At 36.3% G+C, this 14,983-nt stretch overlaps 1 protein-coding gene across 1 annotated transcript in view; it reads left to right on the forward strand.

The window, feature by feature from the left end:
- GNAI2 (G protein subunit alpha i2) overlaps window positions 1–14,854 on the forward strand; it is a 108,454-nt gene extending 93,600 nt beyond the window's left edge. The window contains exons 6-9 of the mRNA XM_026725631.2: window positions 5,412–5,541; window positions 7,208–7,361; window positions 12,486–12,711; window positions 13,627–14,854. Coding sequence (XP_026581416.1) covers window positions 5,412–5,541; window positions 7,208–7,361; window positions 12,486–12,676 — 475 coding nt within the window. The 3' untranslated portion in view covers window positions 12,677–12,711; window positions 13,627–14,854. The remainder of the gene's footprint in view (window positions 1–5,411; window positions 5,542–7,207; window positions 7,362–12,485; window positions 12,712–13,626) is intronic.
- Window positions 14,855–14,983: the final 129 nt, after the last annotated feature.

Genomic DNA, 14,983 nt, shown 5'->3' on the forward strand with positions numbered 1-14,983 from the left:
TTTCTTTATGTTTAGTTTTTATTATTTTCATTGGGTCTTTTAAAACTTTCTCATACAAGATTCATACTTTCTATTGTTGCAGTCACTGCATTTTCACAGTAATTTCTTTCCTTTTCTTTCATGCCCATTTCTTTTTCCCAGATCGTACTCTGGATCCAATTTTTAAAAAGTAGGTTATATTCATATTCAGAACCTCTTTTATCCTTATATCCATTAATGTTTAAAATGTTATAGTTAAAATCAATAATGCCTTTAGATGTGTATTCATTTCTTTCCTGTGGGTATGTATGAAAAAAAATTCTGCTTCAGGCATTTTTGAAATACACACCTTTGTTTTTCTAAGCAGATGTTCATTATTCATTCTTGAGTCTCTAAGTGGCCCAGTTTTTTTTTTTTTGTACTCTTGTAAACTTGTTCCAGTATATCTATTCATGTCCCCCAGCAGAATAGTTTTTTCCCCAAGTTGTATCCCAGATTGGTGCAAAGAGAAAGTAAAGCAATTTACAAGTCTGAGAGCTTTGATTAGCATGTTGTAAATCTTTCCCCAGTAGCTGAGGCAGAGCTAAGGGCTGGTAATTTAAAGAGAGAGTAACAAAGACTTGAGTTCAAAGAAAGGTTGCATGCTTCATAAATTATGCTAATGTCTCAGGCTGCTAGTTTGAAGATTTTGAATTCAGAAACGCCAAGAGAAATTCAGGACAGTTTGTAGACAGAAGAAAAACAGGACATCATGGGAATACAGGTCAGGAAACAGAAGAGTTGTTCCCCACAAGAATCGGGGGTATGAAGTATGCATACTGCCAAATAATATACTTAAATTATGATTAGGTGTGGTTACTAGGATGCTATTAGGAGACTCTTAAACATCATGCTTCTCAGGGGAGTCAGTTTAAGGTTATCCATCCCAAAACCAACAGTAATCAGTTGACATATGTATAATGAACTGCATGAATACCGTTCAGGCTTCCCTTCTTCCCTTCCTCCTTTCCTTTTTCCTTTCCTTCCCTTCCCTTCTTTCCTTTCCTTTCCTTTCCTTCCCCTGCCCTTCTTCCTTCCCTTTCTCCTTCCCTTCCCTTCCCTTTCTCCTTCCCTTTCTCCTTTCCTTTCTCCTTTCCTCTCCTTTCTATCTATCCATCATTCATCTAGCTATCTAGCTATCAAAAGTGTTGTAAAATCCTCCAACTGTTGTCCCAAATGTGTGTTTTTTTTTTAGGAGGCAACTGGACTTTCTGGTTTTTTTGTTGAAGATGTTTTGCTTCTCATCCAAGGAGCTTCTTCAGCTCTGATTGGATGGTGGGTAATAAAAATACTACAACCTTTGATGCCAAAGTAGCTCTCTGTTTGGAAGTGTAGTTTGCATCCTTTTAGAGAGTCATTGAGGCAACATGGAGGTTTGTGTCCTTGAGTCACCTAAATGGCTGTGGAGTTACTAAGGTAACGGAATGTGAGGTAACTGGCAATTGGAACAGAGTTCTTTTCAGGTGGGGAGGGGGAGTAGAACTCCTTAGCATCAGAGCATGTTAATTATTGTATTAAGAAATACTAATGATCTGAAAAATCCTTTCTTAGCTAGCACCTAGAAGCCAAGAGGAACATACATGCCAAATTTCAAGTTTGTAGGATTTATGGTTCTGGAGATTTCATGATGCTACTTGAGTGGTCTTTCACTTTTATATATATATTGAAAACACTTTTTTTCTGAGAATTATAGATTGGTTAAGTTGCTTTAGTATATTTTTTTCACTGGCAAGGAAGTATTGAAGAGTATTCAGAACAATATTTGTGGGGAAAAGAAACTTTTTGGTAATAATGGTAACAAAGAGAGTGTTGTGGAAGAGATTCTTCTGCCTCCCCATCTCCCTGACATATGGGAAAGCTGTTGAAAACTTAACTGTAGAGAATCTGATATGGCTTTATTAAAATCCTGCTGTGTGTCATTTTGTCAGGAGGAAGGTAGTGTTTGCTTACATGTCAGTTGATTGCCTAAAAATGGAATTCCCACCCAGCTTCCTCTCATTGTTCAACTGAATGGTTGGCTTGCTCCTTAGTGTCGGTGGCCTGTCTCAACAGCCATGTTAAGGCTGGCAGGAAACTATTCTGAGACACTGTTTCAAGTGGCAAGTATTCATACAGAAAATTTTGGCAGGGTAAGAAGCTCACCCACAGCAGTTTCCTTGCCAATTCTCAGGGCCTTTCTGATTCCACCCCATTACTGAGAATTTCTAGGCAGTGTGTGTTTAATAGTGCTTCAGGGTTGTTTTGCTATGCATTTTTTTTACTTTAGTCTTTCTCCAGGACGTTAGGGCTATCAGGTGAATGTGGTTTTGCACACGGATAGACAAAATATTATAGTGAGAATTCTATGGATAGTATTCATCATGGGGAAGATCAGTGTGGTTGCTAGAGATAAAAAAACAATTTGATGGCACATAATCAGTCAAGTCTGATATATTGTTCTCTCCCCGCCCCCTTTCTCCCTCTCCCTTCTCTCTGCTTTCTAGTATTAGATGTTCCTTGCAAAATGAAATACTCTGTGTCATGAGGTGTAATATAAACCGAATCATACTAAATATCATGAGAAAATAGTTACTATTAACTTCTGCAAAAACTGAGGATAACTTTCATAAATAAATTGCTTTTCACAGTTTGTAGTCCGTTTTCATATGTCAGAATAAAATCTCCTATGGCACTTCAGATATAGCTGGATTAGTATTCTGCTTAACTATGTCAAATTAATATCTACTGGAGTTAAAGACATTTGAGACAGCCTTTGTTTTTTTAACCCTCAAGTAAATATTGCATAAGTATGCATACATGAACTGTTTCTTCCATCTTTCCTCTCCATTTTCAACAAACACTACTGTACTTAAAGAAAATGTTCTAATCAGTTCCACTCCCTTCAGCTACAGACCTTTGAGCAATTGCAAGTGTGGGGAAGTAAATCAGAATTTCATCCAGTTGTGCAAGATTCCAAGTATAGCTGGGTCAATACTCTTATTCAATAGTGGCTAAGCTGGCTCCTTCCTTCCTTCCTTCTTTTCTTTGGTTATAACTTCCTAGGTGCATATGGCTACTTTTCTTTTTCTTCCTCTCTGTACCACTAAGTAGCTTAACATAAAAACATTGCTCTGCTTATCTTTATGTTCAATGAATGAAAAGGGTTGTGTGTGTGTGTGGAGGGGATCTATCTGACTATCTTGCTAATTTTCGTTGTTTGAATATTTTACTTGAGTTATTTTTGAAATCTTATTGTTCTTTTGAATCTTAAAGCATGAATATGCCTTCTTGTGACATCAGTTGGGCAATTTGCCATGCTTTTTACTTGCAGTCATTGGAATTCTGGACCTAACATTTCAGCTTTGGAACGTAAGATATATAATCATGCAAAGCTTAATTGGGAAGTCATCTAGCGAAATTATAAAGGGTAATTTCTAATCCATTAGGGACCTTTTTAAATTCTTACTAGACAATTTAACTGTTCATTAAGCAACATGGAATATCATATGATTTCTTGATCCATTAGGGAGATTAAAGATTCCCCTCCACACAACCATTGAAAATAATTCCTTGATTTATAGTCATATCTACTGTGTTGCAGCCCACACACTTTTCTGCAGTTTTAGCACAAAACAATTTCCTCTTTTCCACAAACCAAGGTTGGAAGATGCAACATAAATTCAGAAATGCTTTGGCAAATAGTCTACTGCCATAACTGAGTAAATATTGTGTTCAAATTAGCTTCTATAAATATGCATATGAAATTTGAGAGGAGCAGCCTAGATTCTCAATTGATACTGTTGATATTAAAAATAAAAACGTCAACTAATTACAGATGTCTGCAGGTGTTAATAGGCAGTCATGACCAAGTTTCAGATGGTGACATTTTAAAGCAGATTCTTTCCAGGAATGAATGGAATTACATTCAAGGGAAGCTGCCGAACCCCCTATATTTGAGACTTTCAGATCCAGGATAGGCTCTTAAACAGATGTTTAAGTTAGTTGCTTTTGTTGTTTTTCATGTTCTGTACAAATTATTTATTTTTCTTCTAAGAATTCTGCTGAACCTGGGTATATTTAATATGTACTCCTCCAGCTGATTACTGTGTACATTTGGTTTAGATTTATTTATATTTTGATCTTTTGTTACGCTTTCTATGTTGATGTCTGGGCTGTTTTCGAAGATAAATAAAACAAGGCAGGCATTTAAATATAATTTTAAATGTGTGCATTAAGAAATACCTAAACAATCCCTTTGATTTGATACAAAACTCTTAAGAAAAGACCATTTTGTGCAGTTGCCTTTCAAAAGAAAATTCTTAGAATTATGTACATTCAAGAAGCAACAGTCATTTATTTTTCTTTCTATGCCTCAAGGCTGAGTTTCATGTTTCATAAAATGCAGGATATCATCAAGCATAACAACTTCAGGTGAAGTGGAAAAAATATTACCTTGTGTTAAATTGGTTTGATAGCCTTCTAGATAGATTAGTCTTCAATTGCTGCTTAGCTTTGTTGCTAATCCATATTTTCATGCATATTTTCATCCTTTTGGGTATTCTTCCCCCATCCCTCACCTACTCCCCAAATAAGTTTTTCAATGCACCTTAAGATATTTAAAAGGGCATCAAAATAGAGTTGGAAAAATTAGATTATTATATTTGAAGTTCATTACCTAGTATTCTGTTTTGCTGAATAGAGGACTTCGTTGACTTTAACAACAGTATACCGAACAGCCAAAGTGTAGTTTCCAAATATGAATTCTTTATTATCCTCATAACTGAAGAAAACATTCCACTTTTAAATAAATCAACAAATACTCCTAAATGTTATTTTTTTCTTTCATGTCTTTCATAGTACAGAGAAAATCCTAGAATTTCATCCCAGTTTAAACAACTAGTCTGCATAGTGGACCTTCTTCAAGAATTTTAGACTCTCTTACTGATAATATCCCCTGATTTATAATTTTTTGGACTCAAATCTAACCTAGTTGAAGCCTAATTAGTAAATGAGATGGGAAATTACTTGAGAATACCTGGGCTGAAAACTGGAGGGATGACTTCCAAATTTTTCAACTGAAAAGTTATGCAAGCAGAAAAAGAAAATCCTGTATGCTATATGGTTTCCATGGAAAAGCCATAGACAAGTCCACAAAGTCAGTAGGAGACAAGCTTGACTCAATGAGAACTTTGTCTTTATTTAAATATTTGTGGGGTTAGATATGAAAACAGTACCAGCTATAGATTTATCTTTCAGGTTTTTTTGTTGTATCATTAGTAAATGAAAATTCATTGATTTCTTCAAAGTTACATTTTGTTTCCATGTTTATAAATGGCCTTTTTAATTTTCAGTGATTGTGGTGCTTCTGCAGTTACTGCAGGATTTGACATCAGTAACTCTAATTTTGCTTGCAGGATGTTTGATGTGGGAGGCCAGAGGTCTGAGAGAAAAAAGTGGATCCATTGCTTTGAAGGAGTTACAGCCATCATCTTCTGTGTTGCTCTTAGTGCCTATGACTTAGTTCTGGCAGAAGATGAAGAAATGGTAACGATACAATCATAATAAATGAAGCTGTCATACAATAAGCCAAACCACTAATCCCTCAAGCTTAGTATTTTCCACATTGATTTGGCAGTTACTCATTAGTCTATTGTGCAGAATTTTTTTTACTAGCTCTTCCTGTGTCACTTGGAGATTCAATTGTCTGTGCGCAAGGATGATACTGTATCTGACCTATTCATTTGTCAAATGTCTAGTCTGCCCAACTCTAAACTTACAAGTGGCTTCACAACTTTAAAAAGTCAACCACATTATATATAAAACAAAGATACTTTATATAACAACATCATCTCCTCCCACCCCACCCCACAATTAAATCATGCAATCCTGAAACATTTTAATGCAAGGTCTCAGGAAAACAAGCGTTTAGAGGCAGTATAGAAGTGTGTAAGGTAGGATCACTTGGATCTCCAGAAGGGTGTTGTTTCAAAAGGCAGGTGTGATGACAGAAGGACAATTTCCTGTGTCTTGCTAGATGAGTTTGTTTAACTGAGACATAAAGCAAGCTGTTGAAATGAATAAGATGGCTAGACACAATCAGAGACATTATAGTTGTCTTTAGGTGCTAGGCCTAGTGGCATGTAATGTATATAGGGGTCAAGCGTTACTTGAATTGCACCCAGAAGCTAACTGGCAACGGGGGCAGCTCATGTAGCAGGACTGCAATATGGATATTTTGATGTTACTTATCATTGCTTGCTTCATTCTGTTCCCACTGTAATATCCATGTGTCTTCAAGGGCTGCACCACTTAGAGCAATTACTCAATGTTATTCACAATATTTACACTTCATTTTGTGGACTATAACATCATAAAATAGCAATGTGTAATATTTCTTTATGATGCTGGTTGAAGAGTGCATGGGGATTTAAACCTCCAGGTACTTACTACACATGAAATATAGGAAACCTATTAACTTTCTCTGAGTACCTATTAACTTTCTCTGAGTATTTACTGATTTGTCCAGTTTATATGCTTTCTACTTACATGAATATTCAAGGCAACTAACATGAATTAAAATAAAGTAAATATTTTTTTCAAAAAATAAGTAAAATAATATTTTTCACATTTTGTTAATATATAAAACTAACAAAAAGATTGCAAAAAGATAAAACAAATAGAAGGATAAAAAGTAAAAGGACAAAAAACATCTGGAACATATAGAAAACAAGTTAGGTTTTAATGCAAGCATTATATTGTCCCTTGAACATGCATGGTAAGATTGCTCAGCCTTTCCATTTCACCAATAGAGAAAACCAGTATATAAGTGAAGAGCAAATGCCTGTACCAGTCCATGCTTATAAATCCAGGGTGGCATTGTAGGTCCATGTAAAAGGTAGTATTATTTAGTCTGCTCTGTCCTTCCTAAAGCCATACTTCTTGACATAATAATTTTAAAACCATATTCATCTTCCCCAAATCGTCAACATCAATCTTAAACCAAAATGAAATAATAGTGGATGAAGCCTCTACCATATGCCAAAGTATGCTTTCAGCATAATGAAGTTGACATCAGTCACTCTGAAACATTTTCTGAGGTGTTCAATAAATATAAGGAAAAGATTTTTTGTTAATTTAAGTTAAACATTATAAAAACAATATTCCCGCTCTATGTTCACTTTTGGGCTGAGAATGTTCTCTATCTTGGCAGAATCGGATGCATGAAAGTATGAAGCTGTTTGACAGTATCTGTAACAATAAGTGGTTCACAGATACTTCCATCATTCTTTTCCTCAACAAGAAGGATCTTTTTGAAGAGAAGATCATCCATAGTCCTTTGACTATCTGCTTCCCAGAGTATGCAGGTAAACATTTCATTTTTTCCCCTTTCAAATTTGCTATATTATCTCTATATCCTATATGGAATTAATAGGCTTAATTTAGCTTAAGAATAAAGCTGATTCTATCCTTCAGCTGCATTACGATCAATGCCTCCTTAGGTCAACTCCTACACCCTATCATTGTGCTTGGATTCACTGAAGTTCTGTGTTAAAAAAAACCCTAGCATGTTCTCTATACAGATTACCAGATTACAGATTTCTCAGTTACCAGTGATAATGGGAACTGGATTTTCCAGCACTAAGCAATGCAGTCATAAAGTGTAATGTCATGTGACCACGTTGTTTAGCGATGGCAATCCTGGCATTTTCCTTTGTCATCTTTAAGGATTATGGGTCCTTAAGCAAGTCCCAGTGCTGCTGACAGACAGGTAAGGCATGGAGTGAATGTAGTGGAGCTGGGAGCAGTTGCTTCCATGTGGAGGAGGTGGAAAAAGCAATTCACAGAGCAAATTGTAACCTTCCCTGTCGGATTCCTTATTGACTTTGCTTGTGGAAAACTGGCATGGTCAGAACTTCAAAGACTGGTCATAAGTATCACTGGTTCAGGACTATCATGACTTTGAATAATTGCTGAATGAATGGTTGTTAAACAAAGACTACCTGCATTCACCAACCATCCACAATACCAATGTGTAAGCAAACCATTTAAGCGGGGAAAAATAAACCCAGGAACCTCTCCTTGCTGTTCCTTTCATTCTCCTTTATATCTATAATCTTTGAGAATAAAACAGAAAAAGTTCTTGGCTAGAGAGGTGTTTACAGACAAATCTGAAATCCCCAGAGCCTCATGCAATTAATGATAATGGGGGTAGCAATAGCACTTAGACTTATATACCACTTCACAGTGCTTTTACAGCCCTCTCTAAAAGGTTTACAGAGTCAGTATACTGTCCCCAACAATCTGGGTGCTCATTTTACCGACCTCGGAAGGATGGAAGACTGAGTCAGCCTTTAGCCTGGTGAGATTTGATTTGCCAAATTGCAGGCAGCCAGCAGAAGTAGCCTGCAGTACTGCATTCTAACCACTGTGCCACCACCATAACAGTAGCAAAGTTTACATATTGCTAAAAACTCTAATCCAGATATAGGGTATGCGTCCAATAATATTGAGAAAAAGGAAAACTATTAAGGGACGATTCATCAATTCTTTGCCATATGGTCCAATAGCCAAGATGCTACATGCAGCTAAAGAAGAATTTCATGGGATAATTCCTCTAGATCTTCTCCTGCAAATTGTGTCAGAGATGGAAGATGGAATGGGAGAAGGGAGTTGATAGAGAGAAGACAATGAGCAAACATGTTTCCAGAAACCAGTTCAGAATGACAGTGCATTGACTTCAACCAAGCCAAACCAAGCCAAGTAGCAACACTGTTCATCAATAGTAGTCAAGACGTTGTTAATTATGCTTGCAAATACACATACTTTTAATTGCAAATAATCTTTGATTTATTCTGATAGTGAGAAATATAAGGAATTTGTTATCCACAGTAATGAATTCATTCTGAGCATGTAGTTAAAAAAACATTACTTGAAAGGGTAGGTATGGAGGAATCTACTCTCAATTCATGAGGCATTATAATTGTGAAACTTCCTCCAAAATTTCCAAGTGCAAAAGAAAACAGCAACTGTTACTCTAAAAAGAATTTTTGCAGAAGGGAGCCAATTATTTTGCAATGGTGTGGGAACTTCAAGTATGTACAGACTTTGCATATGTATAAAAGATTATATGTTCCACAATTTAAGTGAACACTAACCCAGCAAAATTCTGAATTGCCTTCAAGATGGTATTTGGTGAAAAATCATTCAACTGAAATGCAGTGGGGCATGGTATGTTGCTAAAGTGCAATAACCCATGGAAGGAATGTTATCAGTCTAAACATGAATAAATTGACATCAAATGAAAGCAGAATAATCATTGGCCATCTGCAGATTTATAATAGGTATATATAAATGTGGGAAATATGGTGTTAGCAAGTTATTGCACTGTTTACCTGTAAATTTTGATTTGAATGCCTGGAGAGGGGAAGAATATTGTATATTTATTTTTGTTCATTTATTTAAAAAAATTGTTTGGCCAGCCAAAATTAACCCATGTTGACTGAGTGTTTTACAGAAGTAAACCCCAAATGCCAAATTCTAAATAAACTCTCATCCCCCACCAGTGGCAACAATCTAATATAGATCATCCTTTCAGAATTCAGTGCACTTCAGTATCTTTAATATCCTTAATCCCCATCCATGCATGACATTTAGCCGTCATGCTTGTAGATTATAGCTCAAACACTTGGCATGGAACAATTTCAGGAAGGACTGTTTCTGCCTCAGAACAAACTTGCATAATACGCCGACTTCCTTTCTGTTAGTGTGTACATTTTTGGACATAAAACTTTTCCTGCACACATTAGTATCTTTCTTCAGATCTTTTTATTTATTTATTGCAGGTGTTTCTATGTCACCAACTTAAACTGGCTTTTGAATGGTATCCTCTCTTAATCAATTTCAATGCAATTAAAAACAATTAAAAATTAAAAACAGCACTTATCAATCATACTGTTATTCTACTACTTATATACTAGACTTCTTCAACATGCAGAATATCAAAAGCAGAAATTGGCATTAAAATTATTTGAGGATGTTGGAATCCTTTGCAGAAAATGAAAGGCATACAAAATCTGGTTTGATAGTCAATATTAAAAGAACCACAGTTATGTCAACTTCTAACACCAACCCAATTCAAAAATCCATAAGGTTGAAGATTGTGATGAAATAAATATATTTGGAAAAAAGCCTATGACAAATATAGGCCAAAAGAAAAAGTACAGAGACATCACAGTACCAGCAAAGGATATATGTCGTCAAAGCTATGGTCTCTCCAGTTGTAACACATGGCTGTGGAAACTGAACCATCAGAAAGGCTAAATGAATAAAAATTAAATGCCTTTTTAATTTGTGCTGGAGAACATTGTTGAGAGTACTTGAGCAACAAGAAAAATAATAATTCAATATGGGTTGAAGGAAAACCAGATTTATTTATTTTATTTTATTTTTTCATTCTTCATTGAAAATACTAAAATAGAGGTAAATATTAATATTTGGGGCACATAATGCCAGAAGCAAAAGCTTTTGGAGAGCCGCAATGGAAAAATCAGAATCTGTAGAAGATAAAAGCCAGACAAGATAAGATAGCCAGGTGGTATTGCTGATACCATGAGGATGTGATTACAAGAATTCATGAAATTATTGATAGATCATCATGGGGAGCTATTATCCATCAGAACAAAGTAGTACAAAACTTAGATTAGGTTTTCCGTAAATATAGCACTATTGATTTTTTTCAGCATTTCCTCTGAACCCTAAAATGAACATATTCCCTAGAAAAGCTAGACTTAGTAGAACAAAATGGTGCATAATGGCATATGATTTGAGTAGAAACCAAATTAGGGCATGTGTAGTTAAAATAGCCATTTATTCTTTTCATAGAAGAAAGAAATAGCAGAAAAAGCTTTTCCATACTATTTCAGAAGTAGAAAATTTCTCATTTATTCTTGAAATCACCTAGAAAGATCCGAATGAGGCTGTTGAATTAATTTTAAAAAATCTGGCCTCTAAAACACTCTCCCTGTTACTTTAGTATATTTGAGATAACATACATACTAAGTATGTATAGTAGTAGGTGTTATTCTGCTAAATCTGAACTGTGTTCTTCTTATGCAGTGATTGTCATCACTGATGGCATAGCAGCAATAGTAATCTACGTGTGCAAGTTGCGAGTTCCAATGAAATATCTTTGTTTGCTGGAGGACAACCTTGTGTGGATATGTAAAATATGTAGAGATTGTGTTCATACTGTGTTAGATTTCTTAAAAGGTGGCTATACAAACAGTTCTGTAAATCCAAAAATGAGAAAAGAATTTTGCCGTAAAACTTACCTGATTATGGCATGTAAGCCCTTTGATACAATAAATATTTTAAATGATACAAGTTTACTTTTTGATAAATTTATGAGATATTAAGATTTTTCTTGTAGTTAGGATGTATCATTTCAATGGCTATGTGAAGTCTGGATTTTGGGAAAGTTGTGGTAGAGAGGGAAGAATGTGGTTTTTGGAGGCTTACTATGAAACTGAAATTCAGCAGGTAACTACAGGTAGTCCTTGACCTATGACCACAATTGATCCCAAAATTTCTGTTGCTAAGTGCCCCGTTTTATGACATTTCTTGCCACCGTGGTTAACTGAATCACTGTAGTTGTTAAGTAAGGAACGTAGTTGTTAGGGGAATCTGGCTTCTCCATTGAATTTGCTTGTCAAAAGGTGATCGCATGACCTTGGGATAAATATGAATCAGTTATCAAGTATCCAAATGTAAATCACATGACCACTGGGATGCTTTTACAGTCATCAGTGTGAAAAATGGTCATAAGTCATTTTTTTTTCCAGTGCTGTTATAAGTTCGAACGTCACTAAATGAACTGTTATAATTGTCAAAGGCTACCTGTAGTCTTTGCAAGGTGATCGGTTAATTATGAGTTCTGTAAAAAAAGAAAAAAAAAAGATCTCCGATGCTTCCAAAATAGAATCCATATAATACCGGTAGCTATATAGGGAAATTGTAGCAAATTATCTCTCTTTTGAAACCACTTCCTTCTGTGCAGAGAGATTGTGTGTTAACTACAGATCTGATAGATTGGATCATTTTTAAAAAAAGTCCAGGTTCCTTGATGTGACTAAGCCTTATTGCTCAGAGTTACATAGAAAGAAGCCAGCAGAATGCCATCTTCTCTTCCTTTCCCTTCCTTTCATTTCCCTTCTCCCTTTCCCCCTTCCTTCATCCCTTCCACAAATTATTTTTGTTCCACACTTACCACACTAACTCGAAGAGGAGGAAAACAGCCTTTTCAGGGCTAGAATGTCTTGCTAAGCTTTTCATAGCAACTCTGATGCTGTTTATATGGATTGAGGATGGTTCTTGACTTTTTAAGCCAACGCACTGCTTCTTTAAGGTTTCACACTGAAAACTGAGTCAATGCACCTAGTTTTGGTATAATAATCTTTCTCATCGCTGTTCTTTCTCTCCTTCCTTCTCAGGGGCCAACAAATACGATGAAGCTGCAGGCTATATTCAGAACAAGTTTGAGGAGTTGAACAAGAGAAAGGACACCAAGGAGATCTACACCCACTTCACTTGTGCCACTGATACCAAGAATGTGCAGTTTGTCTTTGATGCTGTCACTGATGTCATCATCAAAAACAACCTGAAGGACTGTGGGCTCTTTTAGCTCTTCAGATGGCATCTACTGAGGAACATAGAAAGGTGAAGCGTTGTTAGAATAATGAGACAGTTTAAGGCTACTTGTGATACACTTACAAACTTTTGAAACACCGGTATCTCTGCCACTTTCCTGAAAGCAAGATTGGATGCACTTATCTGAAGGTGTTTCATTTCAGAGAATATACAAATCTTAATTGGATGCAGGGGAGTAATATTTTCCATTTCCCAAGATGAGGTAGAACCACTGTCATTGATATTCACTAAATATACAAATATGCAGTGGAGATCATGGCTCTTTGGATATAAGATGGGTTTCCATATATGACAAAGTCCACTGTCAAAATGTAAATCTGATCTGTGTAGTGGTTATGTTAATTTGGATTTGTCTAAACCACTATGAGCCACAAAGCCTTACTAAAATACCCATGATTGGTGGGTTAATGATTCAAGGTTCCGAATTACATTAGCAACTATTTTCAACTTCAGAGGCTAAGGTATATATATGCAGGGCAGAGTGAATACCATACTGGATTGAGCACTGATGTGTTTTTGTGTGTACTGTTTACCTTATGGATATCCCGTTCTCTTGCTTAGACAAGTAGTATATAGCAGACCATTTCAGGTCTGAACCTTATTTTGAATGCTCTTAGGAATATGAAAAACATTACACTTTAGGAACCAAGTATTCAAGGAGAAAAGAAGTCCTCCAAACTTATCTAGCTATTCCAGGAAAAATTTTTTTAGAAGTTTCCAAGTGTAGTTGAATCACTTCCTTTTCTGGAAAACCTATTTTCAGGAGAATATTGAGCCTGTCATAAACAACTGGATTGGCTTAATCCAAATCAAAATGGAATTTCTGGAGTGCCCAGAATGCACTGTCTCCAAATACAGACTTTTGTAACTCCAGTGTCTTCTGTCAATGTGTATATGAACTTCCTTTTGCTCTTCCCACTGCAGGATACTTGAACTGCTCCATATGAGGAAGAGGCTGGTGTTGATGAAGGGAGGACTGCATCATTTAACAACTTCTGCTTCTTAAGTTTTGTTCCATTCCTTTAAATATTCCTAATGATGAGACTTTGGCAATTCTTCCTGTCCAAAGGACAGGGCCCATTGTTTTCCCTGCTCCGTGCTGTCTAGATGCCTCCTGCAGGCTGTTGGTCTTCTCCCTATGCCCACAAAGCCTTACTAAAGTACCAATGATTGGTGACTTGCCATAGTTGTAACATTTCCATATATGCCCTTTTCTTCTCTTTCTTTAACTGAAATTCAGATGGTAGCAAGTCAGAGGGCTTTGGATGTGTTTGCCATGCTTTTTATCTTCTGTTTTTTTAAGATACATGGTGGGTTTTTAGTTTTTTCTTTTGCTTTATTTTTGTCCAAGTAACTTTCTGTCTGACCCTGCCAAAGCAATCTACAGTCCATTTGTTTTTGTTTTTAACCTTCCATCAAGTGGAGCTCTTGCCATGGAGCAAGTTTTTCAGCTCCTACCTCTGTAATTTGCACAGACCAGCAAAAAAAAAAAAACACAAAAAAAAACACAAAAAACCACATTCCTTAAGAGTCAATTTGTGCAGGAAAAGCTGGTCTATTGTTTTATAAGAAACCCTTTTTAAAAAAATCGTATTTAAAATGTCCAGTAGTAAATGGTTGAGTTGCCCAGTATGAGCTCATCTTCTCTAGTAAATTTGTGCCTTGAGGGTGTCTGTATGTTTACATCTGTTCTTTAGTTTGCTTCAGTGTGCATTGTGTTCAGAATAGAATACAGTGGGTTCCTTCCCCTGTTTACCAGCCCTTCTCTCCCTTTTTTGCTGTGGACCAGGCCAAGCTTTTTATGAGGGGGCAGTGCCCATGCATTAAAACGTGTTTCTTCCTGGCCACAGAATTAGGTTCCTAAGGGCTAAGATTCCACTAAGCAATGTCAAACTTCTTTCCATTCCTTTGTGTCCCACCCCAGGGCCTGAGCATGCACCTGAGGGTGCTGTATAATGTCAGGTCTATTTTCATGTCTTTTCTTAGCTCTAACTGTAGTGTCAGCTGAAGAAACGCTGCTGTATGTAAGCGGTCCTGCCTGCTGTGCAGTTGATGGGCACTGGGCCATTAGTAACCGTCAGACGCAGCCTAGCTTTTATCACGTTTTACCAAATTGTTCACATGGTTTGAAATAATAAAAAGTAGAAAGAAAGCCGTCTTTGAACTGTGTTGCTTTTCTTCCATTGTTCCGAATATATTTGAGCGCAGTATTTCATGGTTGGTTTTAATGACTGGATGGTTTTCTTTGGCTCACGATACAAGTTTGTTTCGCTTCTCCTAG

This window comes from Pseudonaja textilis, chromosome 2 (genome assembly GCF_049901715.1).
Source record: "Pseudonaja textilis isolate UNSWEBS1 chromosome 2, rPseTex1.2, whole genome shotgun sequence".
In the NCBI taxonomy this organism is placed as follows: domain Eukaryota; kingdom Metazoa; phylum Chordata; class Lepidosauria; order Squamata; family Elapidae; genus Pseudonaja; species Pseudonaja textilis.